The 12,441-nt window shown below is 41.6% G+C and overlaps 1 protein-coding gene across 1 annotated transcript in view; it reads right to left on the reverse strand.

The window, feature by feature from the left end:
• Window positions 1-12,441, reverse strand: part of STIM2 (stromal interaction molecule 2) — a 73,363-nt gene that overhangs the window by 38,418 nt on the left and 22,504 nt on the right. The window contains exon 2 of the mRNA XM_028743747.2: window positions 1,789-1,919. Within this exon, the coding sequence (XP_028599580.2) occupies window positions 1,789-1,919 (131 nt within the window). The remainder of the gene's footprint in view (window positions 1-1,788; window positions 1,920-12,441) is intronic.

Below are 12,441 nucleotides of genomic sequence, written 5' to 3' on the forward strand. Positions count from 1 at the left end.
GCGCCTGAAAATGCATAAGATTCTCCCCAATTGTTTGTTAACATTCACAATCCCTGTTCTATAAAAAGTCCATGTTTAGACTTCTGTGTTATTTTCTCTGCACTACTGGTTACAAGTGAACTTTCCACTTCCCCATCGGGCACAGTGCTATTCTTTTCCAGTTATAGTAACAATTGCGCCTGAAAATGCATAAGATTCTCCCCAATTGTTTGCTAACATTCACAATCCCTATGCTATAAAAAGTCCATGTGTTATTTTCTCTGCACTACTGGTTACAACCGATCTGCCAAACTTTTCACAGCATTGTTTTTAATGCCAAATAGTTATCATCAAAGTATGGCTAAATTTTGAAAATTTAACATGACTAAATTGTAGAGGTTAATTTGGTGTTTTTAAAGAAAGCATGTTCTTGGCCCGCTAACAAAACTTTTTAATAGACTAGCGATCCTTAAAGAGGCTCATGAAAATAGCAGAGTTTCCTATGAAGTGATATGATGCAAAATTGTATATGAAAAAAGCAAACAGCTGTAGCAGGGTAAGAAAAGCAGTGACAGTAATACACTATGGACAGCTGTATAAGCTGAAGACTTGGCACTCCTACTCAAAACTTTTTAAAAGCAGTGCTTTATCAAAGTAAGCACAGAAAATCCAGCAAGATTCTCCTCCATTTCTATTTCCCTTGTTCTCTACTTCACTAATAATCTCCATACAGTTTACTAAAAATAGAATTCGGTAACATTTTCTTATTGCAAAGTAAATCAAAATACTTAGTCTGCTAAAATGTAGATTACCGTTTAGTCTTAAAACTTGGCACTTATTTTGGCATAATACTTTACATCACTAGGGTTGTGTAAAGATTGTTTACTCTCTCATAGTTTCTGCTTCTTTGGGGAAGCAACTATCATTATATTGACAAGGCTGCCTCTGTGCAGCTCTGCAGGTTCTTTTGCAGATTAGCACCTGGGCAGACAATAACCCATTGGGCTGTCATACTTACCAACAACTGCAGCTTAGTCGTACTCAGCCCAGTGTTCCGGGGTGTAGAAGGGTATCAGGGGTAAGGTTGGAGCTGGGAGGGGTGCAAAAAAGGGTCTCTGGAGGGGGGGGGACATACGGAAGGATCTTTTCCGGGAGTGATTGGGGGGGAAGGGTTTCAGGGGGCAGGGGGCATATTCAGGGGTGGGCTGAAGGGAGAGGGAGCAAAGGACAAGGTCTGAAGGGGACACAGGGGGGAGGGGGGAAGGAGGGAGAGGGATATCTTCAGGGAAGATCTCAGGGGGGAGGGGGGCATATCCGGGGAGGGGGAAGGAGGGAGGGGGTTATCTTCAGGGAAGATCTCAGGGCAGAGGGGGCAAATTCGGGGAGGGGGAAGGCAGGAGGGGGATATCTTCAGGGAAGATCTCAAAAGGATTGATATGTTTCATAGACAGCTGAATTGGTCTATTTCAATATATTTGAGTATAAATGGTAAGCAAAATTTTCTTCTTTGTAAGTTTATTAGTAGCAATGAACGGACGACAATTGTAAATATGAGCTTAGACGAGTATGGAAGTTTCAAAGGATCTTGTTTTGCTTCCTAATACAAGTAAATTAGATCATTTGTAGAATATCAGCAAAATTTCTGGTTCAAAATTTTCCAGAAAAGCTACACCACTAATGTAAAGCATAAACTCCATAGCTGCAATGGGTACAACAAAACAGTGGTAAGTTAATTGTTTATGTGCTCCTTTTCATACAAAATTCCATTTTTAAGGAAGATATTCAGAGTAATATATTTTCTTCACGTACCTCGTCACTTTCATCTACTTCAATGCCCCCATCTTTGTCATCATCCATTTGTTTATGAATTGTGCGAAGAGCTTCCAGGCTGTATTTATCTTCCTCAGTGAAACATGGTGGACTCAGTAAATGGCAAGGATCTAAAGGACAAAAATCAGAAACAATTCTTAACAATTTGGGCTTCAAGAGGGAAATGGAGGAAACGAAACGTTACTTTCAAGTTTTTAGGAATTATTAATCTCAGTTCCTAATAGTAGGGCCCAAGTTCCATGCTACTGAACTGTCATAGGCCCAAGTCCGCTTACCCTTTCGGTGTGGTGGCACTGCAGAACGGCTGAGGCTCCCCTGGGACCCCGACAAGGGAATCATGACATCAGTGCCCCTTCCTGATAGGTGGCAGAGCCATAAGCCCCCACTGCCTATCAGGAGCCGAATCCTGGCTTGCATCCTGGTTTGGCGAATGAGGATGCAGGCGTGGACACAGACTGGGCCAGGATGTGGAGCTGACAAAGCGGTCTGCTCCATGGCTATTTAAACAGCCCTCACCTGGGGCCCTATCTGCTTTTACTTCATCGTATTCCCTGCCCGCCCACCCTTGGTTCAAGCTCATAGTCAAGGACTTTGCTGTGGCTACGGTGGTTGCCATTTTATGGGGCTGGGTACGAATTTGTCCAGCAGGCAAATTTGTCCAGCAGGCAAATTGGCTCCAGCCCAGTGGTTTGGCCTACTTCACAGCAATCATCACAACTGGGTTGGGCATTGGGGCAATCCTTTATTTTGGATGGAGGGGGGGTTGTATTCTCCACCTGCCCCTCCAAATGCTGGGGTATCCCATTAAAGGAATTCGGGGAGGGGAGGGGACATGTCCACGTGCCCAGGCAGGGCCAGGGCTAAAGGCGCTCTCCCAGACAGTGGTCCCTGTGGGGGTCACCCAATTTGATGTAAGTCTTAGGAATCCACACCTGAATTGACCTACGAATCACTTCTGGTGGGCAAGCCAGAAGTATTCCAATTGCCCCATGCCCAAGCCAAACCACTTTCATCTGTATTCAATAAAGTTGTGACCTTTTTCGGTCCAAACCAGTCTTAGTGGTCTTTTATTTATACAGGTTGAGGATTGGTGAGCAACATGCCAGGAACTGCAATTCACAACAATGCCACTACAGAGCGTACAAGAACATTGGGCCACGCAGGCTGAATCAGTTAACATAGCTTTTGCTCATCAAATCCCTGGCCTCTTCTTCAGCCACATGTTAATCAGGTAAGAATGACCCTCATGAGTGGCAATTCTAGGCTTCATATTCATATATATATATATATATATATATATATATATATATATATATATATACACACACACACACACACACACACACACGAGTGTGTGAATAATAATAATAAAGATAGGAAGCTTTAAACAAAACAGAGCCAAGCAGTTCTATCCTGTTTCCACTTGCTGTTTTTATTTAATCCACTCCACTTGGTTTATTTAAACCAAAGACTTGTACACTAACCACTAATAATGAATCATATGTTGTAGATATTATTGCAAATTTATTATGCTATTTTTGCGATGCACAAATGACATTCAAAGACTTGGTCTTTTTTTATACAGTTTATTATTCCTATGATCCTTGTTTATAAAATCCAATAAAAGGTTACTTAAAGGGGGGGGAATAATAATAAAGAGGGGTAAGAAACTAAAAGGCAGCAAGTACAAAATAACTTATTACTGGGAAGTGGCTGTTAATAGCTTCTCCAACATGAGTGTTTTTCATACAAACATACAATAGCGGGGGTGGGAGGTGGGAAAGTCCACACACAATGTGGAGTGCAAGAGTGTAGAACAAATTTGCTGGAAGCACCCATTACAATAGACTAGAAGCAGTCCAAGCTTCTTCATCCTATAATACTATGTTTTGGGCAGAACAGCTAAGTGGGATCTCCCTGCAGAGAGCTGGGGACAAGAGGAGGTAGAAATGCCAGAAATGCAAATAAAGGAAGTAGAAGCAGCCGTGCAGTTAAAGAGGAAGTTGGGCAGTGGTGAGGTGGTACCAGTGGGTCACCAGTAGCTCCCCGACTAGGTGCCACAAGTCCTTCTTAATTTTCTTCCTTCCACAAACAGAAATTGTGGGCTATAAGAACAGAATTTTGGGTCCAAAAGGCCCTTGGTCTGATCCAGCAGAGCTCTTTGTATGTTCTTATGCCAGCCTGTGCTGTTATGACCTGTCTGAATTTCCTTGCACAGCACAAAGCATTCTCCCCCACAAAAGGTTCTGCAAAAAACGAGGGAAAGGAGAAGTATTTAAGCATTCTGAGTAAATTAGTTCTTGGCATCCGACAAGGCCCTCAGACTTAAATGTGCTTTCAATTTATTTTCCTGCAGGAAACATATTGTATACCACAGAGGAAATCTAAGTTATTGCTATTAAATGACAGCTTATCCAGAACGGAAGTCCTCTAATTAACTTTTAATTAACAGCTTTGGTCGCCCTGTATGATGACCTCTGTCAGGAGAGAGACAGGGGAAATGCCTTCATTTTCCTTGACCTCTCAGCGTCTTTCAATACCATCGAGCATGATAGCCTTCTGGAGCAGCTGTCTTGAGTTATGGGTGGATGGCACAGCTTTGTGGTACTACTTGGATGGTCGTTTCCAGAGGGTGACACTTGGGGTGTGCTCTTCGGCCCTGTGGTGCTCTCAATGTGGGTTCCTAAGGATTCAATTTTATCCCCCATGCTGTTTAACATCAACATGAAGTTGTCAGCAATATGCAGATAGCACATGGCCTTACTTTCGCTGGACCATTACTGTCTTTGGCAATGGACTGGATGAAAGCCAACAAAGTGAAACGCAATCCAAACAAGGCTGAGGCACTGTTAGTGGGTGGTTCCCTGGACCGCATGGATGGAAAGCTGCCTCCTTTTGTTTTTGTTTTGTTTTGTTTTTCCAAAAAAATTTATTGATTTTCCAGAATTTTTAAACAAACAAACATCTTAACTGTACTTAATCCAATCTTGGTAACATTGTTAAGTGACTTCCTCAAATCCCCCTAGCTGAATTTCAGTGTATTTCATTGTAACAGTTTTCCAAAACCAATTTTCTCATAAAATTAACTTAATCACTTAACATCTTTCTTCCTTTTCATTTTAACTTTAAAGATATTATTCTCTAACATCACATATTTAAATCCTAGGCCTATCTGGTATTTGCAAGTTTTTCCAATTAAGTTATCTTAGCAGATTTAACTAAATAGTCTTTGAATTTCATCCATTCCTCCTGGTACTCCTCCTCCTTCTGGTCGCGGACTCTTCCAGTCAGGTCGGCTAGCTCTGAAAAGTCCATCATCTTCATCTGCCATTCCTCCACTGTTGGGACTTCTTGTGTTGGAAGGCTGCCTCCTTTTGATGGAGTTAACCACCCTCTGAAAGAGCGGGTACACAGACTAGGGGTACTTCTGCATCCTTTGCTGTCGCTTGAGGCTCAGTGGCTTCAATAAGCTCTTTCCACAGCGTGATTTCTAGCCTTCTATTTGTATTTGCCTGCCGGTCCCAGTAAAACCTTCTCTGGAGGGATTTTTTAAAGCCCTCCACCTCACTTACTGGACTCTGGGAAGGTCATGTGAGGGCTATGGAGGGTTGCCCATCCTTTACAGGGTTCAGTAAGAAAGGTGCGGGGGGGCAATTCCTGTTCCAGACAGGTAGGGATGGTCATGCAGAGGGAAGGTTCTGGATGTTCCTGGCTTTACATGGTGTTTACACAAAGACCCTCAAAAGCAAACCCTCACGTAAGCTGCAAGCTACCAGCACTAAATTTCATATCTCTTCACAAACATACATTTAATTGCCCCATACTTTGAATCATATTTGGTCACAACAGAGGCTAAACCTTTGTGATGATGCAAAAATGACAAAATGCTGCTTTTAATCAGTTTCACTGGGGATATCAGCTGCATCTCTTCTCTGGCTACAGATATCAATGTTCTATTAGAATCCAGTGTTGTAGATGAGGTTGTTTTTGAGAAGTAGCCTCATTACTTGTTAAGCACCAAGCAGTTCTGTTCTCAGGTACCTTTAATGGTTCTTAATGGCATTGAAGCCACAGCTATTTATCTTTTATCTGTTGTTTTTATTTTGGTCATAACTTCTGGTTTTATTGGTTTCTGTTTACAGGTTTATTTGCTGCTTTTATGGTTATTTGTGTCATTGCTTATTTTCTTATGTTTTTACTCTAAACTCCTTAAGACCGCTTTGTGAAAGGTAGGGTAAATACACCCATAAATTAAATGTGCAGGGGTACCACATTGCAAATAAAATCTAGATTCTAAAGTATGTCAAACCCCATTCTATTACACACACACACACACAAATAATCAGGGAATCTGTATTGTAGCAGTGGGAGGGATTGGTTCTCACTTGCAGTCCTCACCAAAGTAAGTACCAACTATGGTCACAGACACGAGGCATCCACTAAAGAGGACCCAACGCTTTGTAATTAAAAGTTTATTCCTAAGACACTGGACTTACATTTTACACAACTTGTTCCTCATAACCCTCTTAATTTTGTAATGGACAAATAGGTGCTATTTTTCTCATGTAAAACGTTATGTGCTTTTTTATACAAGAGAGTGGAAAACAGCGTCGGTTCCCTTGAGCATTTGTCGAAAGAACACTTGATACCGCTCACAGATCAAGTTCCTGAAGGCATTCAAGAGTGAAGAACATGAAGGGAAAACAGTGAACAGTTTGAAATTAAGAAACAAGTCATTTGATGAAAAATAAAGGCCAGTTTAATTATAGCTGGGGTGGGGATTGATAAAAGTTAAAAAACGTAATTCATAACAACATACCTATGTTCTATTTTACTTAAGACTAAAAGAATGCCTTTAGATTATCAATATTATTCTTGCTATTAATTTTTTTTACTCTGTTCTTCTGCCCATAGAACACCCAGCAGTTAAGATGAAGAGAAGTACAATATATTTATAAGCAAATAAAATAAACACAGTTACAAAAAGGGAATGAAGAAAAAGCAACTTAGAACAACGTAATCTGAAAAAGCAGTAATCATGTTAAAAATAATTTTTGAAAAGCAATTGAATTATACATCACTGCCATGTAAAAGTGTTTTCTATTTGTGTCTGAATGGACCAAAAGAGGGAGCCAGAGAGATCGCCACTGAAGATGAGCCATAGCATTGGCACCATCACTAAAACAGCCACATCTCTTATGCTCACTCATTTAACAGCCCAAAATGGTGGTAAGGACTCCAAGGAAGTTCTTAAAGCCTGGGCAGGTAGGTCTGCATGGCAGATCAAGACCATTTAAAGACTTTCCAAAACCAAAGGGAACCAATCAAGCTGAAACAAGATTGGAGTTAAAGATGCCGATGATTAGCCAACACTCAAGAGTCCAGCTGCCACATTTTGGACTAACGGACATTTTAAAGACATTTTCAATATGTCAGAATTTCAAAAGATAGCCCCCATATACAAAACAGCGCAGTCATCTGGTCTGGAAATAACTGAAGTATGTGTGCCAGGTTCATTTTCTCTAAGAGAACCAATTCTGAGACAAGCTTCACAGAATTTTGTTTATGGGCATCTTTGATATCATGATGACAGATGCAATGTGTCACTAACACAATCACACAAGTCATAGAATCATAGAATCATAGAGTTGGAAGAGACCACAAGGGCCATCGAGTCCAACCCCCTGCCAAGCAGAGGAGAGGAACAAGTCAAGCAGTGAGAGGAACAAGATGATGTTGAAAAGCAAGAAAACACCAAAAATATAGATGTCAAATATTGGTTTAAATAAGAGGCTCTTTTCAAGAAATGTGAAAAAATGGTGCAGAGATCATAATTTTTTGTGCACATGAAAAGCCTAGTCTGGAAAATAGAAGAGTAGCAATTTAAAGATTGAAAGACACAGGGCAATCTAGGCCACAGCGCACACCATTTTTAACAAAAAGGGGGGGGGAGTAGTAAAAATACAAATCACAATACAATCACTAATGGTCAGTATAAATGGGAAGAAAGCCCAATATTGGGGATGGGGGAGAGGGAGAGAGCACCTCCAGGTGCACAGAAATGCCTTTGAGCCCAATGCAGGAGCCAATGCACTTCAGAAAACCTAAAACCACAGCATGTTTGTCTCTTAGCCTTCCTGATTAAGAGAACTCTTAAGAATCATGCAGAACATGCCTATAAAACAATCACACACTCCCATGCTAACTACTCCATGCACCATAAAGAAACAGAGGCCGATGAAACACATCTGGGAGAAGTTAAAATTGTCTGGATGTATGGCAAGGGAACAGAATCTTTAGCTCCATGATTCCAAATGAGCAGTACACTAATGCTGCCACCTCTGTGAAAACACCAGCAGGAAAAAGAGATCACAAAACAGCAAGAGAGTAAAAAGAGGGAAAGTGGCAAGACCAGTACAATTAGGTCAAGTTTGCAGAGAGTCAATCTCTTCTTTGAATAGTCAACTCCAAAAGCCCCCTTTAAAACAAGCTTCCCATCAAGTCACTGGTTCCATTGTATTTAAACTTAACACAGCTGTTCAAGGAGGTCATGCTAACACAGGAGAGTTTGTCCTTACATGTAACCAGAGCCAGTTCCATTAAGGACTTTCAAGACGTAGGCTGATACCCTGGATTTGCCCTGGTATTCGACAGGGAAGCTAGTAAATCAGTGCAATAACATGTTCTCTACAGCCGCAGCTTAGTAGCTGTTTTCCAAATCAATTCCATCTGTAAAGACAATTACTATAATTTATGCATCACGACTGAAGGGTTTTTTATCTGACTTTTGGTATGTAGGCTGAAGACCAAAACGGTTCTAAGGCCGCAATCCTATACCCACTTACCTGGAAATAAACCCCATTGACCACACAATGAGACTTGTTTCCAAGCAGACATACAGAATTGCACTCTAAGAGCTGGAAGTGGTTGGACAGACACAGCTGCCATTAGCATAGAACTAGGGAAGATCCAGGTTCAAATCCCAACTCACCCATTAACCTATTTGGGTGTCTTTTTGCCAGTTTCTTTCTCAGCTTATGTTAGGGTTGTAGGCAGAATAAAATGGGAAAATTGGAAATAAATGGAACAGAAATGTGTATATATATTTCTTTTGTCCTACTGTTATCTATGAGCAAACAATTTGTAAAAACACAACCCAAACCTAACATGCTATTTGCTGTAGGCAATGGACAGTCAAATACAGTGGTACCTCGGGTTACATGCACTTCAGGTTACATACGCTTCAGGTTACAGACTCCGCTAACCCAGAAATAGTGCTTCAGGTTAAGAACTTTGCTTCAGGATGAGAACAGGAATCGTGCTCCGGCAGTGCGGCGGCAGCAGGAGGCCCCATTAGCTAAAGTGGTGCTTCAGGTTAAGAACAGTTTCAGGTTAAGAACGGACCTCCGGAACGAATTAAGTACGTAACCAGAGGTACCACTGTATACAGTATGGGCAATACTGCCACAACAACAAAATCATCTTCACAACTCTAAAAAAGCACCTTACTGTGACAATATATATACAAGAGAAAGGACAAAGTCTGTCTCAGCTGTTTCTGTTTAAGTGCAGTTTTCTACATCTTATGTACAACTGCTCTATGGGCCAGTTCACATATTAAAATCTTCTCTGCCATAAAGGTAGCAGCTGCTATCTCTGTGATAGCAGAGGCTGAAAAAAAAGTGTTAGGAGCCAACATGATGCAGGTGGTAAGTCCACCCTCTGATATGACAAGTGGCTAGCCAGGGTTTCCTTTGAAGTGTAGTGATGAAAAGTCGTAAACACCACACTTGTAAGACAAGTGAGTGGTAAATGAGGATCCCCATTACACACACTGTCCTCACCATCTGGTAATCATTTACCACCTAATATCTAGGCAACACAATTCAACAGAAATATGCTACCTCCTACGAAAGAGTTGAATGCACCAAATTTAAAATTAAACCTGTTCTGCAGATGTACCCACAAATTTAGTTATGTAATTCTTCACTATCAGTTTTCCAGGCACCAAAATGTTAGTGGCGATGCTAATATTTGCATAATGCATTTTACAGAAAGAGATGGTTGTATCAGTGACTTCATTAAAATCCCAAAGCAATCTGCTATGCAGGCACATAGGAATGGTGCAATTTGACCATGGCCAGTGTTCAAAATTCCCATTGTTCTAGGCGCATTTTGCAACAGGGAATTTCATTAGCGCGAGCAGTTTCTGAGCTCTGGGCGCAGTACTGCACCCTAAGATTTCAGATTAAAACTGCAGAGTGGAAAGAAAGGAGGACCTTGTCCTGCCTCCCTACTTCCAGCTCCTCTCTGAAGGCTGGAGAAGAGACCCTCTTAAGAATATTAGAGGGGTGGGGCAGGGGAAGGACTAGACCATGTGAAAAATGAACACAATGTTTTAGCTGCAGTTCATTAATTTTCAGCTTTGTATTCTTGTTATTAAGAAAACCGCACCTAGACATTGCGTTGTTGCACCCATAACCTGGGCTTAAGGTGCCATTTAGCTCCTAGCTTTCATATCTGAGTTTCCAACACTGACCTTGACTCATTTCACGCCTTCCAGTAACAAACTGTGTGACCGAAGACCAACTAGTACAGCAGTGTGAAAGGGTCACCCAGAGAGAAGCAAGAAAATGAAAACAGATTACTGTGCAGGTAGGTGCCTACCACTTGTGGCTTTACAGTCTAGGAACTCATGGCAAGAAACTGATGAGAGAAGCACCATTAACTGCAGAAGCATTTTCCCTTCTGCCTTGCCTTAGAAGATCTTGAAGTGTAAGAAAGTTTCCCCCCTTGCAGCTTGAAGGGTCCTTTCCGGTTGTTTAATTCGGATCACACTGAAAAGCACTTCCACCAATCCAAATTACACCCCCTTCAAGCTAATAAGTCTATTTAACAAGAGGGAAGCAATAGTTCTACTCCATTCTGCCTTGGTCAGACCCCACGGCGAGTACTGTGTCCAGTTCTGGCCGCCACAGTTTCAAGAGGATGCTGACAAGTGAGAATGTCTGCAGAGGAGGCTGACCAAAATGATAGCAGGATCTGGAAACCAAGGCTTATTAGGAACAGTTGAGGGAGTTATGTAAGTTTGCTGTACAGGAGAGAAGACTCAGAGGTGATATGATAGCCATCTTCAAATATCTGAAGGGCTGCCACATGGAAGATAGAGCAAGCTTAGTTTTTTGCTGGTCCAGAGGGTAGGACCTGAACCAATGGATTCAAATTAGAAGAAAGGCAATTCCGCCTAAACAATAGGAAGAACTTTCTGATGGTAAGAGCTGTTCAACAATGGAATGGACTCCCTTGTGCTCTCCTTCACTGGAAGTTTTTAAACAAAAGTTGGATGGTCATCTGTCAGGCATTGTTTAGCTGTGATTCCTGCATTGCAGGGGTTTGGACTAGATGACCTATGAGATCCCTACCAACTCTACAATTCTGTGATTTCTAAGTTTGACATTTTGTAATACACATGCTCAAGGAAAGAATACTTCGGCTGCATTGTTCTGAAGTTCCTATCAGTATTCAACATATTCCCGGGTAAGAAAGAAATTGAAGTGGCTGAGCGAACTTCCTCTGTAAATGGTTCATCATAGCAACTGGAAATGGCTGCAGTGCCAAGCAAAGGAAACACAAACAGGGAGACAATCTGTTCTTAGCTTCACAGTGTTTCCTCTATACTGGTGAAAGGGAGATGGCAGCATCTTGACTGATATATAAAGGTTTTTTTGTTTTTAGTGAGTGACTAGAAGTATTTGTCAAGGCAACGTGAACAGAGTTAGCAGGGGAGGAAGCCGGCTGCAGCAAGATCAAGGGCAAACTGCAAGCTTTAAAGCCTACATGCATACAACAAGAGGAATACCACAAAACCCAAAAGGTTTATCCTTTTGTTCCATCTGATTGTAACTATACCATTCCTACCATCCCAAATAAGTTCCACCTACAACCTAGGTACTGATCCCCCTCTTCTCTTGCCAGAAAGTTTCCCTGCTACCTTCAAAGTTAACACACCCATACAGCTTTCAAACAAAATTCTGTGGTTTAGACTACATTTTTGCCATATTGTTTAACCACTACTATTACAAATAAAAGGATATGAAGTCTGGTGACATTAAATAGAACTACAACTATTTCATACAGGGTTCTCCCTCTGTAATGAATAGGACAGTTTGGTTCAGGGGTCAGCAAACTGTAGCTCCTAAACTTCATGCACCTCTTTGACACTTCCAGCTGCAGCTCTTGAGACCACAAAAGGTGCCCATGTGTTTTATAATTTCCTGTATCCTTCCCAAGACACCGATGGAACAGCAATCCCTGCTCTCTGCAATAACTTTGGTAGTAGAAGCCATTCAGGACAAAGGAGTATCTGCCATGCATAAGAGAGAATTAACTGGAGGCATGGTCAGCAAATCAGAAGACAGAAGGGGGCAGAGAAGCATAGGAGAGGAGACAATAAGAAACTATGTCAGATGATGGAAAAGAGAAGGCAGAGTTGTTGGCTATTGAAGAGGTGTGTAGAGTATGAAGAAGAGAGACAAGCAACGGACACACATAAGCCTGGGCTAGAGAGGGAAAAAAGGAGGTTTACTAGGCCTAAAGAATGGTAAGAAATCAACCAGTGTTGCCCTTGGCCCC

This window comes from Podarcis muralis, chromosome 9, assembly GCF_964188315.1.
Source record: "Podarcis muralis chromosome 9, rPodMur119.hap1.1, whole genome shotgun sequence".
In the NCBI taxonomy this organism is placed as follows: domain Eukaryota; kingdom Metazoa; phylum Chordata; class Lepidosauria; order Squamata; family Lacertidae; genus Podarcis; species Podarcis muralis.